At 40.0% G+C, this 24,994-nt stretch overlaps 1 protein-coding gene across 1 annotated transcript; it reads left to right on the top strand.

Annotated features, from left to right (window-relative positions):
- Positions 1-4,755: 4,755 nt before the first annotated feature.
- Positions 4,756-18,212, top strand: cav1 (caveolin 1). Its single transcript, XM_037767759.1, has 3 exons — positions 4,756-5,092; positions 6,094-6,264; positions 16,026-18,212. Exons 1-3 carry the CDS (start codon positions 5,057-5,059, stop codon positions 16,365-16,367), a joined length of 549 nt encoding a protein of 182 aa, XP_037623687.1. The 5' UTR covers positions 4,756-5,056; the 3' UTR covers positions 16,368-18,212.
- The last annotated feature ends 6,782 nt before the right edge of the window (positions 18,213-24,994 follow it).

Consider the following 24,994-nt stretch of genomic DNA (forward strand, 5'->3'; position numbering starts at 1 on the left):
TCAAAAAAGTATATCCATTTAGACAAATAAATCATAATGTGACATGCATCTGTCAGTAAAAATACTTTTATTTGTTCAATTTTAATTTTCTGGATCATTTTGAACTGTTGCTTTGTGGATTTACTCGTTTCAGAGCTTTTGCTTTAACAGCCTCAAATGTGTTGACCAAAATAAAGACATTTTTTTCCTCAAGGTAATTTCTCTGTGTGTGGTTTCTTCTTCTGTCACAGGAGATGAGTGTGGTTGGGATCTGCAGCTGAGTGCCAGAAAGCTCTCGTAAATCACTTTTGCTAAGATTGCACAAGACACTTTTCCTATACAGAGATGAGCTGTGGGTCGATGGAACATGACCTGAGGCTTTGCCGGTAGACCTGCAGGCCTGCACAGCATCTCCACCCGATATTCATTCATCAACAGCAGGGTTTTGTATATCACAAAAGAAAAATTGTGATGTTCCGTACTCCATGTGTGAGCAGCGCTGTGAGATTACTACCACTGATACTATTTACTTTAACTACCTTGCTGCATACTGTAGACCTTCAGCACAAAATACCTACAATTATCTTCAGTTCTAAATGCACAGAAGTCTTTTGTTCTCAAACATGAGCATCTCAGGTACACACCCCTTTTTGTCCTTCTTTGTTATTTTGAAATGAACAAACCCAGCTACGGTTCTCCTCTTAACCTTAGTACACAAGCTGGGAGGATGTCAGATTCACAATCAGCTTTATGGGCCAGGTGGGAGTACACATACCAGGAATTTGACTCAGTTTTTTTGTTGTTCTCATTGTGAAATAGAAATACAGCTAAAAACAAGGACAATGAAGCTGAACAAAACAAACAGCAAACAGATATTTAGCTGTTATGTACAGTACATACAAGTAGATGAAAGAAGATAAATATCTGTAAAAATAATATATATAACAATACAACAAGGAACAACAACATACAATATCTATAAGTCAGACTGATTCTGTAACTTGTAAACAATAATGCAGTAATGGTGCATAAATATTGAATGACTAATGTAAGAGGTTGCTGTATATGTGTTTCTCAAGATGTACTGAGGGCAAAATTCCCCCACTGTACTGTATGTCAAAACTGCAAGCTTAAGACATGGACTCTTATTTTGAAATTAAAAAAATAAAACATTTCTGGTGTGCAGCTTTGCCCTGTGAAACTCAGCTGCTTTGACTTGTGCTGACTGTGTTGTGTTGTTAGTGACTGGAATATAGTTACAGAAATACAACAAGCCAATCACACCATGAAACAAAGCAGTGTGATGTTTTTAAACACGAGTCAATTTTAGAGACAGCTCTGAACACGTTGATGTTGTTTTCTGGTGTGTTTCAGCCACAAATGTCTGCCTGCAGGTAAAGCATTTTGAAGAGAACCCTGACCTTTGACCTTCAGCCATAGACCGATACACACATAAATAAATTATTATAGCAGTAGTTGATGATAACGTAATAAATTAACTTTATAACTACAACAACTACTACTATGGCTTCCAAACATGCTTCATGTTACAACTGATGATACACCTACTGGCCCTTACTCAGGGAACAATAGTCCCTAAAGTGTTCAGCAGCTGACCCTGACCTTTGACCTCTGGCCTCCCCTCTGGCAAGCAAACCCTACTAATACCACTAATATTACGAGGATACTACTGATGTTATCTGTTGGTGAAACTACATACTGGTACTTCTACTACTATTGCTGCTGCTGCTATTAGTAGTACTTATATTCTACCACCATTACTACCTTCCATACTATGATGAGTCAGGGGTTCCTATTAGTCTCGTGTCCACTGAGCTAAAACCATGTGATAGTTCCATCATATCCTGTGTGTTGGTAAATATATGTATCTGACAGGAAATCACATGCCTTCCACTGTGTGCATATTTGTTTTATCAGTTCCTACTTTGTTTCTGTTGTCAGTCAGTGTATTAACTACATCTACCTGATAACCATCATCATAAACCTGTAATGAATGAACGCCTTCATCATGCTGTATAGACTCTTAGATTCCTATCCTATACTTCACCCCCAAAATGACCATTTGTAAATCAATCACTCACCCTAGCTGTTTTACCTTGAATTCTTGATCGCACGACTCCTCGGTGAACGAAGAGTCAAAAAACGGAGAAGAGTCTTGATGAATTGAAGTAAGAGAGGGCCTCGCTAAACAGCAGCAAAACTCAAAACATCCGTTTACAAACTCTCACACAACTCGTGCAGCATAATCCAAGTCTCATTTATCTAGTCGTATGCTCACTACTTCCCAAACACATGCATCTTTGCTAAAACCTTATTTAAAACACTTTGCATGCATTAACAGTCTCACACTTGCATAGGCGCGCTACCCGTCCATGGGAGATTATTTAAATAAGTGTTTTAAATAGTAAGTAAATTCAAGGCAACACGGAGTGACTAATTGATATACAAATGGTCATTTTGTGAGTGAAGTATTCTTTTAAAGGCGAGTTTATTTCACACTTGAGCTACCAGCTGTTTTTAAATTAAAAGAGCAGGCATCACTTCTTCAAGGTCAGAAAGGTTGTTCTTGTTTTGAGCATTCACTATGATCACACAGCTTTTCCAGCACCATCCTGCAGACTGAGACGCTGGAACAGAATCAGCTGTTTATGAACCTGTTCTGTGTCTGCCTGACAGACTCAGACACATTTACATGTTTTTGATAGTCTAATCGCAAACCTAAACTGCCTCCGCGTGACGTTCCCACAGATCCTATCTGCCGTGGAACCATGACTCACTCTCATCATAAAGTGATGTTGTGTTGGGGTGTTGGAGACCTCAGGAAACAGGTTTTTATTTGATTATTTTGATCTGTGTTCTGTGCCACACCTTATAAAGTAAAGAACAGTAACTAATGTATAGCACTTTTCTAGACTGATGTCACAAAGTTCTTCACAATAAAAGACAAAGAAAACAAAGATTCACTATTTAAATGCTGCATAAAAACCAGCAGAATGAGTGATTTGAGAGGGAGGCTGGCTCTCACAAGAAATATGCTAACAACAAGAGTCTGGAAACCTTTTAGGGTTCTAAGTTTCTGTGTATCGACTCATAGACAGGAGAAGACTAACAAGCACAAATGTTTTGGCTAATGTCTTCCTTTGTATGAAGGATAATTAAAGTTCAACCTCTTAAACATGAAGGGTTAAAGGGTAGAATGCTGAAAATTCAAAACTAAGACTGTCACAGCAATAATAATATAAGAAAAGCAGATTTCTTAAGAAAAGGAGCAGTGACACATAGACTCAAAGATATAGCAGAGCAGTGTCACCACATCTCAGAAATGTGTAGAATTCTCATCAGGAAAAAAAACTTTTAGAAATCTTATTACCACTTTCTATTAATGCTCCATTTATAATTAGTTTAAGTCTTCACTATCTGGCTTTATCAATAGTCAATAAATAATTTACCACCCAAGGAATGAAGAGTAAATTGTACAATGTTTTATTTTTATTTTAGCATTTTTTAATTTGTTTTTAAATGTATTTATTTATCTATTTTTAAAAATGTATTAATTAATTTATTAATGTATTAATTAATTTATTTATTTATGTATTTATCTATTTATTTATTTATTTATTTATTTGTTTATTTATTTATTAAATGCTCAAAACAAAATAACCTCTGTGCACCGTTTCTCTTAAAGGGCCAGTGTGTGGGATTTAGTGGCACCTAGCGGTGAGGTTGCAGATTGCAACCAGCTGAATTCCCCTCCGCTCACTCCTCCCTTTACAAGTGTGTCGGAGAACTATGCTTCAGTTAATGTAAAAACGCAAAACGCTCTCTCTAGAGCCAGCGTTTGGTTTGTCCGTTCTGGGCAAATGTAGAAACATGGCGGAGCAACATGGCGGACTCCGTGAAGAGAACCCGCTATGTAGATATGAAGGACTCATCCTAAGCTCGGACCCCGGGAAGACTAGCTGGTGCCATTGGTATCAGCTAATGGGGATCCTTTTTAAATAAATAAAGCTAACGGAAACACAGCGATTCTTGGTCGATTAGTGATTATACACTAATGAAAACTTATGAATATTATATTCAATTTCTGCCCATAAATCCCCCTAAATCCTACACACTGTACCTTTAAATATGCATCTTGCTCTTAGATTAAAAAAAAGCACATTAGAACTCTAAAAACATGACCTCTTATTTCTGTGCAACTCCCAACAGACACACCCCCCAAAACATTGCTCCTATCATATCCATCTACTGGCTGAAAACAGCTGAGTGTGCCAGCTGGTGTCACTCCAAGGTGAGTTGATACAAGAATGTAAACAAACCAGAGTGACCAGCATGGCTTTCCCAGCCTTGTAACAGCTGGGAACAACAGCTGCTGAGAACAACAGCTGAGAGTGTCAGTTCACCACATCTGGGTTCATCAGAGCTGTAAATGTTAGAATAAACTTATTGTCTGAGGGAAGATGGAGCAGATTTTATATTTGTTGAAGTAGCTGAATAAATTCTGATTAGTTCTGAAAACTCCTTCAATTTTTCTTATTTATTCATTTCTGTTTTGATTATTATTAATATATTTTCCTCTCTCTCTCTCTTATATCCACACATGGATTTCCCCCCCCCCCCCTCAGGCTAAGGTATGGCAAACATCCACACCTTGCCATTCCCAATTAACGCCCACATTTCACTGAACAAAAAGGTTGTTATATTCTGACTCGATCCGAAACTAAAGTAATTTCCACAGTTACAAGAGTCCTTTAGTTTGAGATCACTTCAGCCTGTCTCTCTCTCCTCCAGTCGGGCAGGTTTACAGGGTGGCTCTCCTGTCTCTCTCTGCTCACAGGTGACAGGAGATCTCTGCAGGATCCGAAAGAAAACACCGGAGGTTTCCTCTCACAGCCCTGGCATTAAATTCCAGTCACGTTCAGCGAAAAGGGCAGGAATTAGATGACCATACAGGTTCCCTGTACTGAGAAGAGCCCTCTCAGTCCTCTCAGTTCGCCTCCACGCCTCCTACTCGGCTTCCTACATTGTCTTCTTGTCTGTTTCACTTGAGGACAGCATGACAGGAGGACTGAAGGACGGCGACACAGAGGAGGTACAGTATTTGCTCTCATGTACAGCTGGAGCTATTTTTAGTTCAAGGTCTTTTTTTCTTTATCTGACATGGATATTTTCTTCAGCGAGGAGCTGATTATTGTCGCTCATAAGTTGCATTCATGAAGGGAGATTTGGATGTGTGTTTTTTTTTTTTTCTAACTCCAGAGCGCGTCTTCGTTATCTTATTTTCTGGCACCTGGTCATGAACGCTTCTCCCACACACACTGGAGGAATGTGAAGGACCATTGAGTTTATGCATTAGCAAGTGGGTGTGAGATTTAACCTGCTAAAAACCTCTATTAACTAACAGAACGAGCCGATTATTGCTTTTACGCATGAACACAAAAGTTGACATGTTCGTGCGTAAAAACGCCAGAGGAGAGTAAAACCCGCAGCATTTTTCTAACATAAGACTTAAGTCAGTAATTATACTTTAACACTAAGCAATGAAGCCATAGACTAGAAATGAGAATGTGCTTAAAGATTCAGGAAGGATAGAGTAGCACTGTGGGATCCAATGGGGTCTTTACGCACAACGTTTTTAAGGTGATGGACACGGAAATCCAACGTGTTTTTACTTTACTTAACGAGATGAGATTAGAAATATGGTTTATAACCCCTTTTTGTTATAAAATACACCAAATATATTGGGAAAAAAGCCTATTCAGGAGATTTTCATTCTTTTTTTAATATTTTGGATATGCGCTTTTACGCATTTCTTAAAAACGTCTCCATGCTCTCAGGTGCACGTTGAATGAACTGTGTGTGTCAGCTCAGCATGTTAGATTTCTCTCCGGGTGGTGAGCACCCCTTGTGGCTGAAATTGAGGGGTGTGGTGCTTCACTTTCTATTCATTTAAACCCATCCCCTGTTTGTAACTCTTAGCTCCAGTCCAGTCTCTCTCTCTCCTCTCTCTCAGCGCGCTGCACACGCACCATCCCTCCTCCTCCTCCTCTTCACTCTCTTTTCTCTTTCTGCCTCCTTTCGGATCCACGACAGGACTTTCCACATTCGCCGTTCATCCGAAAACAAGGGAACATATATAAACCTAACAACAAAGACAACATGGACAACGACAGTCTGAACGAGAAGACGATGGATGATGTCCACACCAAAGAGATCGACCTGGTCAACCGGGACCCGAAGCGCATTAACGACGATGTTGTCAAGGTGAGTCAAAAACCTGGAGGGTGTTAAACTTCTAAAGCTTTATATTTGGGGGTTAAACATGCAGCTTTTCTCTCTCTATTTTTGTGGAAACTATAACTTCACCAGAATACCTGTTTGCACTTAACTTCTGCTCAGTGACTATCACTTTAAACTGCAAATAAACTTTGGGAAACTGAATTCATTCAGCTATTTCAACAAATATAAAACCCAGTCTGCTCCATCTACCCTTAGACAATAAGTTTATTCTAACATGCGCGTCAGAGGCGCACCATAGTTCTTTTGCGCACTGTACTGTGTGAGCTGTGGTTCCAGCAGTGATCCACCCCTATTAGGAAAAGACTTTGCAGAGATATTAGAGACGCTTGAGGTGATACAAAGGCGAGCTATCCACATGTGTAAATATCTGCGCGTCCGCACAAGCAGAGGACTTAAAAAACTTGCACATCCTTGCACACCAGCAGAGGAAACATTAACAATTTCCTGTTGTTGGAACAAACATTTCCCACAGTTTGCACACGCCTTGCTTTTGGGAAAGTAAGTAGAATTCTTTCCATGAAGACAGCAGCCTGGGCTGGTGGTGTTTATTTTGTTTCAAGGAGTTAGCAGAAGGAGAGAGGTTGTATAGCAGCAGAGGAGTAGAGGAGTGGTGCAGCTGGAAGACACCTGATGTGTCTGCATGGTAGCATGGAAGAGGGGAGCAGCAGCCTCCTGCTCCTCTCCAGCTGGGGGAGAGTGGGGTCAAACAGCTCGCTGCATGGGACAGGAGGGGTCAGCTCTTTGAAATGCCTGAACTCTGCCTAGTTAAAACAGGGAAACACCCAAGTAGCCAAGTAGTGGTGTGTCTGAAGGGATATCCCTCACCACTCCCCATCCCTCTTCCCTCCTACCTCCTTGCCTCCCTCCTTTCCTCCCTCCCTCCCTTATTCCCTGCATGCCTATAGTTGCCTCAGAGGAGCAAATGTCCATGCATGTGTTGCTTTTTCTTGGCTGCTGTCAGCCTCCAAATGATTACTGACAGTCTGACATGATTGTTTTAGCTGATTGGAAAGATAACCACTAGTAGATTGCTCTTGGGTGTTGGGTAATGAGATTGATTTCAATTCTGTGGAGCTTTAATGTCATGGCATTTTGCTATATAAACAGAGTAAATACATACATTAAAGTAGTGATATGGGAGGGAAACACCCAAGTAGCCAAGTAGTGGTGTGTCTGAAGGGATATCCCTCACCACTCCCCATCCCTCCTCCCTCCTTTCCTCCTCCCTTCCTCCCTCTCTCCCTTCTTCCCTGCATACCTATAGTTGCGTCAGAGGAGCAAATTGCTTTTAATTGGCTGCTGTCAGCCTCTAAATGATTACTGACAAGTCTGACATGATTGACTTAGTTGATTGGAAAGATAACCATTTGTAGATTGCTCTTGGGTGTTGGGTCATGAGATTGATTTCAATTCTGTGGAGCTATAATGACAGAGTAAATATACATTAAAATAGTGATATGGGTGCATACATGACATAAAACTACCAGCTACTGATGACATAGATGAAATATTCAGGATGAGAAGAAAAGCACATGTGAGATTCAGCATACTGTATGTGAAAGATGAAAAAAAACACGTTATGCCAAAATTTGACTTCATCTCATGTGAAATCCTGTTTCACATGAGATGTCTTACATTCCACATGTTAAATATCGGTTCTAACTTGTGAATGTATTACTTGAATGAAATGTCTGAAAACCACATGTGCCAATGTGTGCCACGTGACAAATTTGTGAAATGTGTTGCACATGTGATGAATTCACATTTGCTTTTTTTTGCAAGGGAAAGAAGGTACATTTAGTGTATTGGAGTATGAAAAGAAGAAAACGTGCTGTACAAAGCATAGTCATTATACAGTATATATATATATATAACTTTCTTCCAGTTCTGCCACATGAACAGTTTCACCAAAGTGCCAGTTTTCTGCTTTTCGTCCACCACTCTTCTGCTCTCTCTCTCTCCCTCCCGATTCTCCTCCATTGTGACAGTGAGTCAGACTCTCCTTCCAGTCTCAGAATAGAATGGTTGTCCTGCCCCTCTCTAATCAACTCAACAGACTGCTGGTGAAATTATCTGAAATCACATGCACGCACACTGTAAAATTTTAAAAACTGCTGTAGGGAACCGTTGAAACTTTAAATAAGTACATTTACTCAAGTACTGTACTTAAGTACAATTAGGAGACAATTTTGGTTAATTGAAGTATTCTACATCTACTCCAATCCAAGGATTCCCAGCTGCATTAACTATTTACAGATTAACATTTTCAAAAAAAGTATAACGAGCATATAAAATACAGTTAACCCACCCAACAGTATGATAAACTGCACCTCGGCCAACTACAACATTAACTACTTACATCATAATGCATCATGAATGATAATCCGATGTTTTCATTAATGACAACACAACTCACATAATAATGAGCACTTTTACTTTAAGCACTTTACATGCATCTTTCTGATTATACTTTTACTTTTAATGAAGTATTTTTGAATTTGTTATTGTTATTTTAACTTAAAGGGGACAAATCATGAAACTTACTTTTTTCAGTGCTTGTGCTCATACCTTGGATTGTCTTATTTCACAGTTTGTGGGTTGGTAGGAACTCCAGATACCCAAGTCAGTTTTTGATGGGGCTGCTTGGATCAGAAACCATGCGATCCAACAAGCCATTCAGATTTAGCTCCCCTTCCTATGTCACATGCAGGCTCATTAGAATATACCACCCACAGCTTGAGAACTACCTTTACAAAGGTGTGTCGTATTTTTCTCATAAAAAAATATGAGCTTTTTTGGGCACTAAAACGGAGCATTTCAGACAGACAGTACGAGAAAGATAATGTGTTTTTTTAACGTTAAAGAATGTAAAAATGTTCTAGTAGAAACCTCATATAAGTATGAACCTGGAAATGAGCATGGTATGTCCCCTTTATGTAAAGGCTCTGCTCTAAACTATTTTTGAAAAAAATAGACGAAATCTCTTCATAGGAACTCCCAACAGTATTTCAAGGGACCTCTGACAAACGTAGACGCACTTTCTATGGTTAGGAATCCAAAGATGCTCACTGCCTCCCCCTGGATTTCAGAATATACTCTGATGATGCCTGTATTTTTTACAGTGCGCTGCTGTATACAGCTTCTCTGAGGTGCTTTGAGGTCAATGAAACAGTTCTGCCAAAAGTGGAAGCGTGTGTTTAGTGCGCCCCAATGAAAAGCACAAGCAGGGAATCCCTTCCAGCAACCCCACTACCACCCCCACCCCACACATGCAGACATGCTATATGTAGTGTACATGCACACACTCACACACACACACACACTAACACACACAGTGCATTTTTGTAAGAAGAGGAATACAAGCTGTTCTCCTCCTGTAGCTGCTGCAGCTGGCCTCAATCACCTGGCCACATCAAACAAGTTCCATTACTGACATGCATATGGAGTTTGCCCTACGATGAGAGTTTTTTCCTTCCTCTGGAGAGTTTGTGGGTCTTTATATAGCAGCGAGGAGTGGAAATGTCCCCACTGGAGACAAGTTTTCAGAGGGAGTTGTGAGAAGTTTGATCCAAGGTCAAATTGAAAGGAATGAAACACTCCCTCTGGGACTGCGAAGCCTATGATTAGTTGACTCTTGATCATATTTTTACTTGACCAACTCATTCTGGGATGTTTGTAGATCTTTGTCATTGTTGCATGAAAATGTCATGCATCCAGTTTTGACTGGATCACACGCTCCTCTGTGGGTCGAGACATCTCGTGCTCATGAAACTCTTTCAAACTCACTGATTTGTTTCCATCCAAATGTCATGCAAATTTAACAAAAACTGTGAATACATCACAAAAGTGTGCGCAAAAGAGGGGTTACATCACACAAAAAAGCATCCTAAGAATGTTCTTTCACAGATACCTTAAAATTGAATTGATATTTGGTAAGTAATTTTTACTAAAAGTTAGAATTAGGTGTTTATGTGAAGTTCAACTGAAGTGGTTTTGTGATATTGGGGAAGAATTTGCAAAAAGCATCTTAGATGAAAAGTTCAGCAACCAGGGTATGAGTTGAATTAATTTGTTGTCCGAGCTTTAATATGAGATATTTACACTTGCGTTCACTTCAAATCAAAAGTACACTTTAATGAAACTATTTGGATGCAAAATGAGTCTCGTTTGAATGAGTCTGTGTCTGTTATCTACTCTGCCAATCATCCTAATCTCTCCCGATCCAAACCAAATATTTCCTCTGACTGCCGAAGCCCTCAAACCAACAAAAGAGTCCATTAATGTGCTACGCACTGACCTTCTCCTCCAGCGGCCCACTCAAGCAGAGTTGACAGCCTGAAGATAGAGCTCTAGAAATAGCACATCGCCTTATTTACTCAATAGTACAGTCGCCCTGCCGACTGGTCACATGCTGACCGCGAGACGCCATTGTTTCACATCAAATCTCTGATTTCCACTTTGACCCAGCATGACTGGGCTGCTGCAGTACAAGCACACAACGTTTTGGTGTTTAAAATGCTTTTCATGCTGTAGATGTTTAAATTATTGAATTTCTTTATTCAATAACTGCTAAATCATGAGGCCTCAGGGTGTCAGGCCTATGTTCCCTCAGCATCATCCCTGGCCCATGTTAAAATCTGTCAATAACCGTTTGAGAAATTGCACTATCAATATCCAATAACAGACAGAAAGTCTGGTTACGACTCGACTACTTGTTGCCTTCCTTGGTTGGGTTGGTTAGGTTTGTGCATAAGGAGTGAGATTGGTTAGGGTGAGAATATCAGAGGCCCAGTAGGACGGGTCATGCCTTTGCCATGGTAGTAAAAAAATATTGTGATCGGAAAATCCTTCTGCATAATAATTAGCCATGTGCTTCAGTTTGTTGTATTTTCTGAGCAATTGGCGTTTGTTTCCAGGGCTTTCGGTCCAATGGGACATTTTCAGAATAATGGCACGGCACTGGCGGAGGTTCTGATCTGAGGGAACATAGGGCTGAGGGTAGAGCAAGTGGCAACCTCTGGTGCTGAGAAATGAAGTCAACACAGAAGTGCTAAAAACTGCAGTTCTTCGAGTGGCCTCTTGAGGCTGGCTCCAAAAGCAAGTCAATCCTCATAGACCCCCATGGTAAAATGCCCAACTTTACAGCAGAAAGAAACATGCTTAAAGCCTGGTATAAAAAACGGCTTTGGTTTGTATCTAATTTCCCCGTTCATGGGTGAATTTTTATATAACTCACCCCGTTTAAATGACATTAAGGCTTAAAATTAGGCATGATTGAGGGCTTGGCGTCTTTGAGTGACAGATGGGTGCCATACCTGGTCACTAGCTGCTAGCTGTCTGCTCTGCTCTGCTGCGTAACTCAGGTCGCCTCAGCTCCACCGACGATCCACCTCTTTGCACATTTTTTTGATTAGTCGGGGAGTTAGGCTGTGTCTTCACTGCCAAGATGGCAACGGCCGGAGCCACCCACTTTGAGCTCCACAACGGCTCCTCACAAGCCTATGGGTGACATCACGGAGACTAAATCCATATTTTATACAGTCTATGCGGTTGAGGGAACATAGACATGCTCCCGGACTCAGCCTGATATTGTGGACTTTTGTGATCTTCTTCAAAAACATCCTCACTTTGATAAAAGTAGAGGATTTTGGACTTCATATGCTATTGGAGTAAAAGGACATTTCTGGGTGATATTTGTCACATTCTTGACAAAATTAACGAGTAGGCTACAACAAAATAAAACCCTCTAATGTAGCAAAGAATCAATCCAATTCTTACACAGTTGAACCTGAAGGTGATGTTTTTTATATATTAAAGTGCAAAACTCCAGGTAATGATTCTCCCCAGAATGTTGCAAACAGAAAAGTATTTAGAAAACTAAAACCGTGGAAAGAAAAAAAGAAGCAGCAAACAGCTTCACTTTATGAAGTCAGACCTCTCCACCATCCTGCTGTGGTTGTGTTTGTGCCCTCATTTAGTCCCAATCAAAGTTCTGGAAACTGGAGCCGAGTGGGTCCACTTTAAAATTTGTAGCTGTGGAAAAATTAAATGTACGCTGCGCTGGTTTTGTGGCTGCAGTCAGATTTATATTGTCGTGAGAGCTGCCAGTTGGTGCTGTGAGAGAGGCTTTATGCTGCTTGGAGTAAAAGAATTGGACTCACAAGCTGCTGTTTTAAGACAAAGTATAAGTAGGATATTTGAAAAGCTCTGTTTCAAAACAAGACATCCAGGATTGGGAAAAAAAACAGGACATTTCCTCTTACATAATGAATAACGGTATGAGAGTAAGCCCCAAGATGGGTTTTATAGTCTGCATGCTTCAAATTCATAGACTCCAAAATATCCGTTTTGTTTTTGAAGTTTTTAGAACAAGTGAAAAGAATCCAGCTGTTTCTAAAAGTGTTTTCTAAAGTCAAGTTAAGATTTTCTTAATTCTAGTGTAGCGACCTTCCTTACTCTTTCTTGTTTCAAGATATAAACACTTATATCTTGAAAATTCTTGAAACAATATGATCTCTTTTAAAAACAGGTTGCAATGTTCTTACTACCCTGGCAGATTTTCTTCGACGTGGTTAAAGGAATTTTTGGAATTTTTTTGGAAATGTACTTATTCGCTTTCTAAGTTAGGTCAGAAAATCGAAATATCAGATGGAGCCGGGAGACGGTGAACATATACAGTAGATTGGAAACCAGCACCTCTAAAGATCACTTATAATTTGTTTGTTTAATCCGTAAAGAAAATAAAATTGCCAAAACGTCAAATTGTGGTTTTACGGCTGGAAATGTGCCGGACTGGCTTGACCAGGAATACACGCATTCACACATAACCCTCTACAAATTCACAACTTGACGATTTTACACCATGATTTTCTTGGTTTCTGTACAAATTAAACAAATGAGTTAGTTAATTAGTGAGCTTCAGAGGTGCTGGTTACCTTCGGACAGAGCTAGCTAGCTGTTTCTTCTTGCTTCAAGTCTTCATGTTACTGTAAGCTAAGCTAACTGGCTGCTAGATCCTGCTTAGAATTTAACAGTCAGAGTGGTATCAATCCTCTCATCTAGCTTTGGGCCAAGAACGTATATTGCCAAGAAGTGAAAGTTGATTGCAACTTCAGTGCCCTACAGCAAAGCTACGCTTCCGCCATTTTGGACTGAAAGCGACTAACAGACGCCTGTAAAACATCCTCCTACAAAGTGCCGTACAAAAGTAAAACAAAATTATTTCTATTCTTTTGTCATTGCCATGTCTTCACCGAAATGGCCTGTGTTGAACCATAAAAATATTATAAATATATTAAGCATTTGCAGTCCAAAATGGCGGCAGCGGCTGTTGTAAAAAAAAAAGTTTCTTCTCCTTGCTTCTATACTCTTTGCTTTGGGCAAGAAAGATTAGCATACATCCTAAAATGTCTAACTAGTCCATTAATAAGGTGGAGAGTTTATCCCATTGAAATGATGATAATTATCATGAATATATGGCATTACAAAACAGAGTTTTCTTCCATTTTCCAATTTGTATGTGGTCAATAGCGTATCAATTAACAAATAAAGTTCTTTTTCAGGGATCTAAAATGGAAAAAGTAAACCATAATGTGCTTTTCTCTGATGCCAACAGTCAGCTTGTGTAAGTGGGCTTCACGTCTTCCAAACAGTAGATAGTATCTCACTTAGAACTTTTCCATTTCACTGTCAGTGTGACACTGGATAATATCTGCGTGACTTATTGATATTACAGCCATTAGCCATCAGTAGCCCAACAGGTCTGTTGGACGACGCACAGTCTCCAAGTAACTGTAGAATAAATATTGACTCAGCGCCTCAGAAGCCTGTGGAGAGGATGAGAGAGAGAGGGAGAGTCTGCATTGTGTTTACAGTGTGCCAGTTAGTTACACTTCCATTCCTTAAACAGGACCGATCAGGTCACGGACACTTGCAGGGATTGTCATATTTAAAAGCCTGAGAGATGTGTTTACAGTGAAAAGAAGTCCAATGTTCTTGTTCATCTTAATGGGAGGTGGAGGCCCAATAGAGTAGTACGGGGATGTCATGAACTCTGAGTTTCTGCAGGTTGTTTGGCCATCACTGGTCACACTAACTGTGCAGTCTTCCTTCTGTTTATTCCATAAAAAACAGAAATTGGAAACACATCACATCCTGTGCACCACGGGATTTTTCCGACCAAAGACGTCCCACACAGCGAGTGTTAACAACGGCAGATGTAAAAGCTTCTAGGATCTCAATTTAGCCCAATGATTATTTAGAAATCAAACGGTGAAGTGGTGCTTTTAAACCACCAAGCACAACTACATCTATCTATCTATCTATCTATCTATGTATCTATCTATATATCTATCTATCTATCTATCTATCTATCTATCTATCTATCTATCTATCTATCTATCTATGTGGAGTTAGATGTTTTCAAAATGCTCTGGAGACAAAAATCCTTTGCAGATGCCAGAGATAGTGTGTGTAGCAATCAGTATTTTGGGCGGGGCGGTGTGTTGGTGGTTCGACTGTGTACCAGTCGCCACGAAGAGGAGATGTGAATCTTGCCAGGAATCCCACCCTCCGTCTCAGCAAACTGACATACAGTATTAACAGTGTGGAGTGAAGCAGCTGATTTATGTGGAAATAATAGAGAAGGACTATAAAGTTTGTGTGGTGGTTTCATTTGCACCATATCAGGGCTCTTGTGAAACACTGTTGTTGGCGGTGGATGAAGGTATTTGACTAGTCTTAACTTAGTCTAATGTGAGTGCCTCTGTGTACTAACAGTACAATTCACTTTTAGGGTGTGATGGTTACTAGTATTTTTTTTTCACTTTCAATACTTAAAACATATTTGTTTACTTACCTCTAGTGTCATAACTCCACGGCAGTTTCAGCTTACCTCAATACAACAAGGTTTTAATCCATCAATGAGATTCCAGCTGCCAGCCAAAGATAATGGCAGTCAATGAAATTAAGGTTGAAAACCTTTGATCAATGCAACAGGAAATGGAGCTTGTATAAGTTCAGGCAAAGACGTCGGGCTTGCATCAGCTGATTGGCGTCAGCTGATTTATTCATGCTTCAGCATCAGTGACTCATTTATCAGCTGCTTGGTCACCAGCTGATAGAAACGTTCAACATACCACGGCGTTGTCCGGTCTGGAAGTTGTCCGTTTTGTCGTCTTACAACTTTAACCTTTTCACAGTGCATGTGTTTTCATTTCATGAAAGTTAATTGTGATTGTAATGTAACATTTTGGTCGCCTAAAAATGTCTTATCCAGCGTTCGGTTGTACTTAGCTTCACCCTCTCGTGTCACTTCCGGTTGTAAAAAAACAAGATGGTGACGGCCAAAATACCGAACTCAAGGCTTCAAAACCGTAGTACACAAACCAATGGGTGGCGTCACAGTCAACCCATTCTCACTCCCAACTGAGATGCCCCTCGGCATCGGAAACCAACGCACAGAGGCACCCTTTAGTAACAGTTTATGACGAACCGGGATTTCAAGTTGTATTGTGTGGCCAAGATGGCGACAGCCAAAAACCAAGAATGCGACGGCCAAAATGCCGACCTCAAGGCTTCAAAACGGTAGTCCACAAACAATGGGTGACGTCACGTTGACTACTTCTTATATACAATCTATGGGCTGGACAGACTTGTTTTAGTTGTAGATCTGCCACAAGTATTTTTGCCAACATTGTCTCACTCTTCCACTTCCTCTTTTCCAGGTAGAGTTTGAGGACGTGATCGCCGAGCCTGCAGGGACCTACAGCTTCGACGGCGTGTGGAAAGCCAGCTTCACCACCTTCACCGTCACCAAGTACTGGTGCTACCGGCTGCTGACCGCGCTGGTCGGCATCCCCCTGGCGCTGATCTGGGGTATCTTCTTCGCCATCCTGTCCTTCCTGCACATCTGGGCCGTGGTGCCGTGCGTCAAGAGCTACCTGATCGAGATCCACTGCGTCAGTCGCGTCTACTCCATCTGCGTGCACACCTTCTGCGACCCATTATTCGAGGCCATGGGCAAGTGCCTCAGCAGCATCCGAATCAGCACAACCAAGGAGGTGTAGCGTCCGCAACTAGGAGGAGGAGGATTATCGGAAAGAGGGGAGGGAAGATGGGAGGGCTAGAGCAACACAGATGGAGGGAAAAGTCAGAACAGAGAAGAAGAAGATAAAATAGACCTCTGGAAAATGAGAGATGAGACTTTTCCAGAGCTGGGCGGGGTTGTTTGGAAGTGAAGGGGCGTGGTTATGTGGCACCTGACCCCGCCTTTTTCCACCAGCTGTTTTTTTCTCTCCAGTGTTGGTGTTACCAAACGGGTGGGCACAGGAAATCAAAGGGTCGTTCTCCGGGGTTTTTGTTGTTGTTGTTTTTGTTTTTGTTTTGTTTTTTATTCCTCACTGTTAACTTTGTCAAGCAAGCGACCGAGCTCCATATCTGTTTTCTGTTAGTTTTGCCACATTATGTAAATTCCTTCCATTCTTACTGTTTCTGTGGAGAGCTTATCACTTTGATTGATTCATGTGAAGAGGGGATGTCAGGGTGTATCACTGTCTTCTCTCGCGCTTGTGTTTTTTTTGGAGCCGTTGGGCGGGGCAGGGTGGTTGGATGTCGGGGTTAGGAAGGTCAAAGCAGAGAGAAAGAGTGAGCGCTGCCAAATTCTATCTGACTCAGCAAAAACAAAACAAGCCCACAAGCCGAAACAACACAGCGGCACTCCCTCCCTCTGCCCCCCCATGACCTCCATCCCACCGACCACCCACCCTCCACCCCTCTTGCTTTCCAGCAGTCTGACACACTGAACCTGCCCTCGTTCCTGCATGCACCTGCTTGCCAGCAACTCGCCGTCCGCCGCCACCGCCACGCCCGCCACACAGCCTTACAATGCAGAAATGATCTGCATCCCAGCTCACTCGCTCTGTGCATCGGCTTCTTAATTCACCTCCACCTCAAACAGCAGGTTTCATCACCATTATCCTCATAATTACATGAGCGTGTGACAGAGAATGTTAGCATTTGAAAAAACTCTTCTTTTTGAACTCCGATGTGGGTTTACTGACCAACTTTGGCCTTTTCATTTTTCAGTGAAGCTCTTAAATGCACACCACCATAGTCCCATAGTGAATGCTTATTTTTTTCTACACTATGAATATGAAGAACTTTGAGGGTTACCGTTGTTTTAATATCCTGTATGTACTGTATGGGTTTCGACTTTACAAGCTATGGCCTCCTTCCAGTGCACTAATCTATGGGAAAGTATTGTTAGTGAATAGCACTAATGAAGATCTCCCGTCTGTGTTTGCAGAGGTAGTAGAGCTCTAGCGGTTACTTTTGCACACTCTGCACCCAGGATGTGCAGTTACAAGCTTGTGTGGAGATGTTTCTTACGCGCTGTGGTACTTACACAGGTTAATGCATTGGAATTAAGATAATGTGAGGTGGAATGTGTGATTTTGGATGCATTTTTTATTTGTTATCTGGTCATCGTTTTGCACCATCCATCCTTTTTGTCTTCTTAATCGTTTTGTTTTTTTAATTACCCCGACTAGTTTGTTCTGCTGCCTGCTTCTTGACTGTGGACACGATGCTGAACAGCATCAAACTGATGCCACCCACCCCAGAGATGGGTGGAGGGAGGGACGGTAGGGTGGGGTTTCTGCAATGGGGTGGGGGTGGGGGGTAGGCGTGGGAGGGGGTATGTTTAATTGAGACACCAAGCTCGCTTTGACTCCGTCACCTTCAGTCTACCTGCTGTCTTCTCACAGGGATGGTAATATCATAGCACCTGTTCCTTGAATTGAGTGTTTTTAAGCTCCAAAGGTGATATTTTTATAAGAAGATATGTTTTTCCTTCCTTGCTTTTACTGTACAAATATCACGCTGTGCACATTAAAATTTAATATAATCCAGTGTGCATTTGTTTGTTTTTTATCTTTAAAAATGATCACCATGTGCCTCTCGTGAAGATCAGATATCAACAGTGGATTTTTTGTTCTTCTTTTGCTTGTGATTTTGAGTCATAGCAAATCTAATTGTGTAATGACTCACAGTAGGTGACTGGTTTCATTCATCTGGACTACAGGACCCAGCCATTTGAAGCTACTTGTGGAAAAAAATACATATGAACAAAGCTGAAGCGAGAGCAGCTGAAAAATAATTTCCAGCAGCAGCAGCAGCAGCAGCAGCAGCAGCAGTAGTGTTTGTATCAGAGTCTGTGTCAGTAAAGCCGGATGCCTTTAGTGCTGCTCACAGGCTTCCTTTTTTTTTTTTCCAGAGCCTGGCACAACATCGCCATGGTTACTCGACAAACAAATAAAAGTGTTGGGCTCATGAGACTGGAGTCTCTTGACTGCATTCGAGTTAATTTCCACCAAAAGCAGGCACATAATTCAGCAGCCCGAGGCGAGCCTGGATTCTCGCTGTAAACTGTATTGTTCAACAGTAACGTGTTCAAGAATGAAGTCGATTTAACAGTGGTTCATTGTTTTAATCTTTCAAGGGTGAGTCAAGGATACAATAGAAAAAGGGAGCGCATGAGCTGTTGAATGCTGCCTCCAGCTTTTTGTTTCAATTTATGGAGCGAACACTGGTACAGTGTAGTAGCCAAGTTTGTGCCTCTCAATTGAGTCACAGAGCTACATTAAATGGACAGTAAAGTAAGTGGACGGGCAGAAAACCATGTGCATTAATCTGCTTTTGTAACGGCCTCCACTCTAGTTTCAAGCTTTCCACAAGGTTTTGCAACCACGCTGCAGGGATTTGCCCTCTCTCAACCTCGAGAGTAAGTGAGGTCAGGTACCAGGGTTGGTCGATAAGTCCTGCCTCGCAGTCGGCATTCCAGTTCATCCCAGAGGTATTGGGTGGGGCCGAGGTCAGAGCTCTATGTAGGCCAGTCAACTTCTTCCACAGCAAACTGGGAAAACCATTGTCTGCATGGACCTGGCTTTGTGCACATGGTCTTCTCCAAATTGTCACAATTTGGAAGCATATTGTCTAAAATATAATTTTCTATATAAGCATTATAATTTAACCTCATTGTAACTGAAGGGTCCAAAACATGAAAATAGCCCAAAACCAACAGGAGAGTCAACATACTTCCTTTTTTTTCTCAGACTCTTTTCTGTCAATATGGATAAAAGAAAATAATAATCCATCTGCTGCACAATAAAAATCAGTAATCAGTTTCCTAAATTGCAAATATTTCTTAGCAAGCAAAGTAGAACAAAGTGCTCAGTTTGCATCTTTTAAGAATAACAACAGAGTCACAAGTTGAACTCTGCTTTATTGTGCAGCTGACAGAATCTGTTTTGATCCAGGTGTGCAGAAGTCGATTAGGGAAATACTGTTGAGCTGTGTGAAGTATGAGAGGCACAAACTGGGGCTGGAGGTTTAGCCTCTCTGGTAGTATCTAACCAAATAATGTAAAGTTCAACCAAGGTGAATTTAACTCACAAATAAGCCGCTGGGATAAAGGAAAGAACGCATGCAAAATAAAGATCGGTTGAAAATAGAATAAAAAAAACAGCTTCCCAAAAACACAACATGTCAAATAAACGAGACTAAAACTACCTCAACAATCTGCACTCGGACAGTAAAGCATCATTGCACCACAACAGAAAACTCCAAAAGGTCCTGGCAGAGTCAAACCTGCACAGAAATTTCCAGTGCTTCTCAGTGCAGGACCAAAGCAGACTTAACAGGAGGATGAGAGAACACAGAGACGGCTCTGTTGCCTCCGTGCAAGACGACAGGATTGGACGGTGGCACCTGTGAGCTAATGGCAGTGACCTGATACAACCAGGGTGAGAAGTTACCAGCAGCTGCTACAGTACAGTAGATCAATGCTCCTCTGTGTGCTGCTGCTGGTGGTAAGTTTGCCTCAGAGATCATTTGGGGGTTCCTATAGTCTTTACTACAAACCCACCTGTCTGGTGAAACAGTGAAGAATCAAAGGACCATGCCAGTGTTTTTGCATTTTCCATAAATCATATATAATGGATGTAACTATTCATTTATACCTTGGTGACAAATTGATGAAGATTTGGTGCACAGCTTAACAACTCAAACAAACAACTTTCAAGAGTCTGAGTTAGCAGAAACAGACGCTGGTATTGTCCTTGTTGGTGGTTCAGCTGTCAGAGAAATTCCTCAGTTTGATCCTGTTCTCTACGATGTTTGCATGTTCTCTCCAGCCTGCAGTCCTCCGCAGGTCAGCTGGATTAAAGACTCTAAACTACCAATAAATAAGAATATCAATGTCTGAATGTCTGTGCTTGAGGCCTGGGCCTGGGGTGGAAACCATATCCTAGGTGTTATTTTGCCAAGTACATGCTGGGAAATGCTTCAGCATCCTCTGACTATGAATAGAAATAATAGAAAAATAAATATATGGTAACTGTGAAGGAAAATATGAAATCATTTTTGGGGAGTTTTGTGTTGATCTGATGCCTCTTGATTCACTTTTTGAGATACCCACCTCAACTTTTACAATGCAACAGCTCCCTCTAGTGGGACACATTGAGAAATGCACATATAAGCTATATGGCCAAAAGTATTTGGACATCCAAACATTACATCCATGTGTGATTGTTGAATATAAAACCATGGATATTAATACAATTCTATAGCCTCCAGTTTTCTGGTTTAGATCAGCCACTGATGTTGGGTGATGAGGTCTGGCTCACAGTCGGCGCTTCAGTTCATCCCAAACGTGTTGGATGGGGTTGAGGTCAGAGCTCTGTGCAGACCAGTCACGTTCTTCTTCACCAAACTGGGAAAACCATTTCATTATGGAGCTGGCTTTGTGTTTGAGGGCGTTGTGATGTTGAAACAGGATCCAAACACAAACTGTTGCCAGAAGATAGGAAGCAAAGTATTGTCTAAAATATCACTGTGTGCTGGATGGCATTTAGATTTCCCTTTATTGAAACTAAGGAGCTTTGCCCAAACCATGAAAAACAGCCCTCGATCAAAAGTACACAAAACTACAGTATGTGTCTCTATAATCATCTATAACTTGTTTTTCATGCTTGTATTTTAATATTTGATACCAACTAGGTTTTTCCACTTTAATAAGTCATAAAGAAACAATAAGTCGTAATATTTTGTGACCACAGAATGTACCACATCACTTAAAGTGAAAAGTAATTTAATTAAATAGCTTAGTTAAAAAAAGGATATATTTTAAATAAATTAAAAAATGAAATAAAATATTTAATTAATTTAAATTGAAATATATTTTCAGTTGAAATATTGAAATAAATTATATTCAAAGTTAAAAATAATTTTAATTTATATATATATAAATACAATTAATTAAATGTAAATCATTTTAACTTTGAATCTGAATTTATTTAAATATTTCAACTTTAAAAAAATATTTCAATTTAAATTAATAATATTTTTTATTTTATGTTATAAAAATTCATTTAAAAATATTTACATGAAAAAAAAACTAAGCTATTTAATTAAATTACTTTTCACTTTTAGTGATGTGGTTTTACTGTTTGTATGTTTACAACTAACAGAACAAATGACCTGTATGTAGACATTTTATTTTTATTTTATTGATGGTCATTGGTGCTTTTTGTATATGTTTATGTAATATTTATATTTACACTTATTTCACTTTTCACTACTTGTGTACTTAACAGTCCTTTCTATTCTTTACCTTTATTCGTCCATTTTTGTTGTCCTTTTTCCCAGCTGTTATTTCTTTTTCTGTGTAAATACATCAAGAGAGATGCAAATTCATTGTATGTGCACACATACTTGACCTATAAAGCTGATTCTGATCCTGATTTTGCCGTGTTGTATCACATAATACTATGAGTGATGGGAGGTTTCAATATCTAACATAAATAAATCAACACTGATATTTTTACGAGAGAAGTGTTGACTGCTTTATCTGCCCTCTTCAGATGGTTTATTACATGTTTGGTGTATAAATCCTCTCCAAAGTGTGAACCACAGTAGATTAAACCTAAATTCATCAGTTGAACAGGCATAATGTGGTAAATGATTGAGATATCAGCTAGACATGATGTTCAGTCTCTCCTCTCGATGACTCAGTCAGCGTCAGTAATGTTCGTCAGTGGAAACTCAGACCAGGTGACATAAACATGTTAGCTTTTAACCACCTGGAGGATCAGCAGCTGTTTCCTATCGCTGCAGAGAAGAATCACAGCAGTGATGATTAGAGAGAGAGTTCTCTGTCAAAATACATCATTCACCTTTCCTGAAGACGGTGGTTAAGAAGATACTTTCACATCTACGTCATTTCAGCTCTATGAGTTTTGTTTAAGTCAAATCTTTTAAGGTCTGACCCCTGACCCAGCTGTTCTGCTGCAGGACTGCTGCCATTTGAGAGTTTATATGGTGAATTTGAGCTTTGCATTTTGTCCTTTTCAATTTTACTTTGCTAGTTCTGTGTTTGCCACTTATTTGACTTTGTTTGACAAGAGATATTTCTAATCTCGTTTTGATTAATTGTTTAGTTTGTTGCACGTGGCTTCCTCTTCTCCTTTAATCAGCATAGACTAAAATAAGGGCAACTCAAGGAAGTCATACTGTATATTTCAGAATAATGAAATCCTTTGTCCTACCCAAGAAAATAACCATGTAAAGCACCATTTGCGCATCAGTTGGTTAATCTATTTCTCAGCTAGAGCTGACAAGAAGAAAAAGTCTGTAAAGTGGATTTCATGGTTGTCACATTGGACAGGCTTTCCTTATTTCAAGCACAATGACATTTTAAAACCAGGCAAGACAAAAAAAATAACCACCAGCAAGTTTAATTCCACACTGGATGTTAAGAGCCGTCATTCAGAGCAACCTCTCCTGTTTTCCGTCATCTGGTGGCAAATATCGATAAATATCACAATATCTATATATTTATACTGTACCATGATATAGAACATTCTATGGAAAATCATTTATAAAACTGTTTATGGATAATATAACCAGATAAATGTATGTTTGGGTAATCAAGTAAATACCTGACAAATAAAAGGTGCTTCATCAGATTGTTGGAAAAAATATATATAAAGGTTAGGGCTGTCAAAGCCTAATAAGGCTTTATGCAAATTTGTTTTAACACCACTAATTTCTTAACACATTAACGCAACTAGCGATTTTTAGGTTGTAGCGGGCTCAGTTTTAAAGCTTAATTTTTGCAAGGACAAACTGGCATGGCCATTTTCAAAGGGGTCCCTTGACCTCTGACTTCAACATATGTGAATGAAAATGGGTTCTATGGGTACCCACGAGTCTCCCCTTTACAGACATGCCCATATGATAATCACATGCAGTTTGGGGCAAGTCATAGTCAAGTCAGCACACTGACACACTGACGGCTGTTGTTGCATGTTGGGCTGCAGTTTGCCATGTTATGATTTGAAATGCAGTACCTGTGAGGGTTTCTGGACAATATTTGTCATTGTTTTGTGTTAATTGATTTTCAATAATAAATATATACATACATTTGCATAAAGCAGCATATTTGTCCACTCCCATGTTGATAAGAGTGTTAAATACTTGACAAATCTCCATTTGAAGGTACATTTTGAGATGAAAAATGTCTGATTAATTTGCAATTAATCGCGATGAACTATTTGAATCGATTGACAGCCCTAATAAAAATCGAATAATCCCATGAAGCAGTTCGGTGCAGCTTGTTGATCTGCAATATGGCCCACAATGGTATAAAAAATCTAATATGTTAGTTTTATTAGCCTTTTATCTTGATTTCCTGATGTTTCATTTATTTTGTTCTACTTTTTTTATACTGGTTTTAGTGTTAAATGTTTTTACTAGTCTGACTTTAGTGCTGGTTTTGAGAAATCCTAGTTTTAAATAAATATAGTTTTAATATTATAAATCCTGACATCTTGTTTTATCAGCTCATTAAATGTGTGTTATCAGTCCTCAAGCCTCTGGGTCAGTAGGGGCCTGCTACACCTACTACGTTGTAAAAGTGAAAGCAAAACTTAAAAGCAACACTTAATTGTTGTTAGTGTTTTTTGTTCCTTTGACATTATTATTACTTGATTTGTGAAATGGGAAAATTGAGAATAAAATACATATACAAGCAAATTTTGTTATGAAGTTTGATATTTTCAAATCTCTCTAGATTACACAATATCTTTCTTGTTTTTTGCAGCCTGTTGCTGGTGGCTCACAACCATCAGTGGGCGCTGACTGATCGCACATTCGTCAGCAGTCCAGAGGAGCTGTAGCCCTGATCCCTGATCTGTTGACAGACATCTGCAGCTGAAACACATTTCTGGTGGTTTTTCCAAAGCCAGTTTCTCGGGTCAAATCACACACACTGCCCTCTGTGTTCTCCAGCATGTCTTCTTTATTTGGTTTCAACAAACAAACCCTCGGGGAAGCTGCTCTTGTCCTGGTTTGCCCCGACCCCACACACATCCACACACACACACACAACAAGCTCTCAGGCTGTTTGCCTGCAGAGCATCATGTCTGGATTCACACAGAAATCAATGGAATTCATTCTCTTTGTCTTAGCTTGTGTTTATTGTACCTGGTAGCTTATATTTTTTTGTGATTTTTTTACAGGTATACTAAAGGTCATTCCACCTGCATTTTTTAATGATAATAGTTATATAATATTAAGTATTTATCTGGAACTCCTTGGAAAATCGACCTAGCAGCTAAACATTATACAAATACA

This window comes from Sebastes umbrosus, chromosome 4, assembly GCF_015220745.1.
Source record: "Sebastes umbrosus isolate fSebUmb1 chromosome 4, fSebUmb1.pri, whole genome shotgun sequence".
NCBI classification, from domain to species: Eukaryota; Metazoa; Chordata; class Actinopteri; order Perciformes; family Sebastidae; genus Sebastes; species Sebastes umbrosus.

Bases quoted from the DNA above. Each gene is read 5' to 3' on its own strand.
- cav1 (XM_037767759.1), top strand. From the start codon at position 5,057: ATGACAGGAGGACTGAAGGACGGCGACACAGAGGAG. The intron at 5,093-6,093 runs GTACAGTATTTG...GATCCACGACAG, and splicing joins AGGACGGCGACACAGAGGAG to GACTTTCCACATTCGCCGTT. The intron at 6,265-16,025 runs GTGAGTCAAAAA...CCTCTTTTCCAG, and splicing joins TTAACGACGATGTTGTCAAG to GTAGAGTTTGAGGACGTGAT.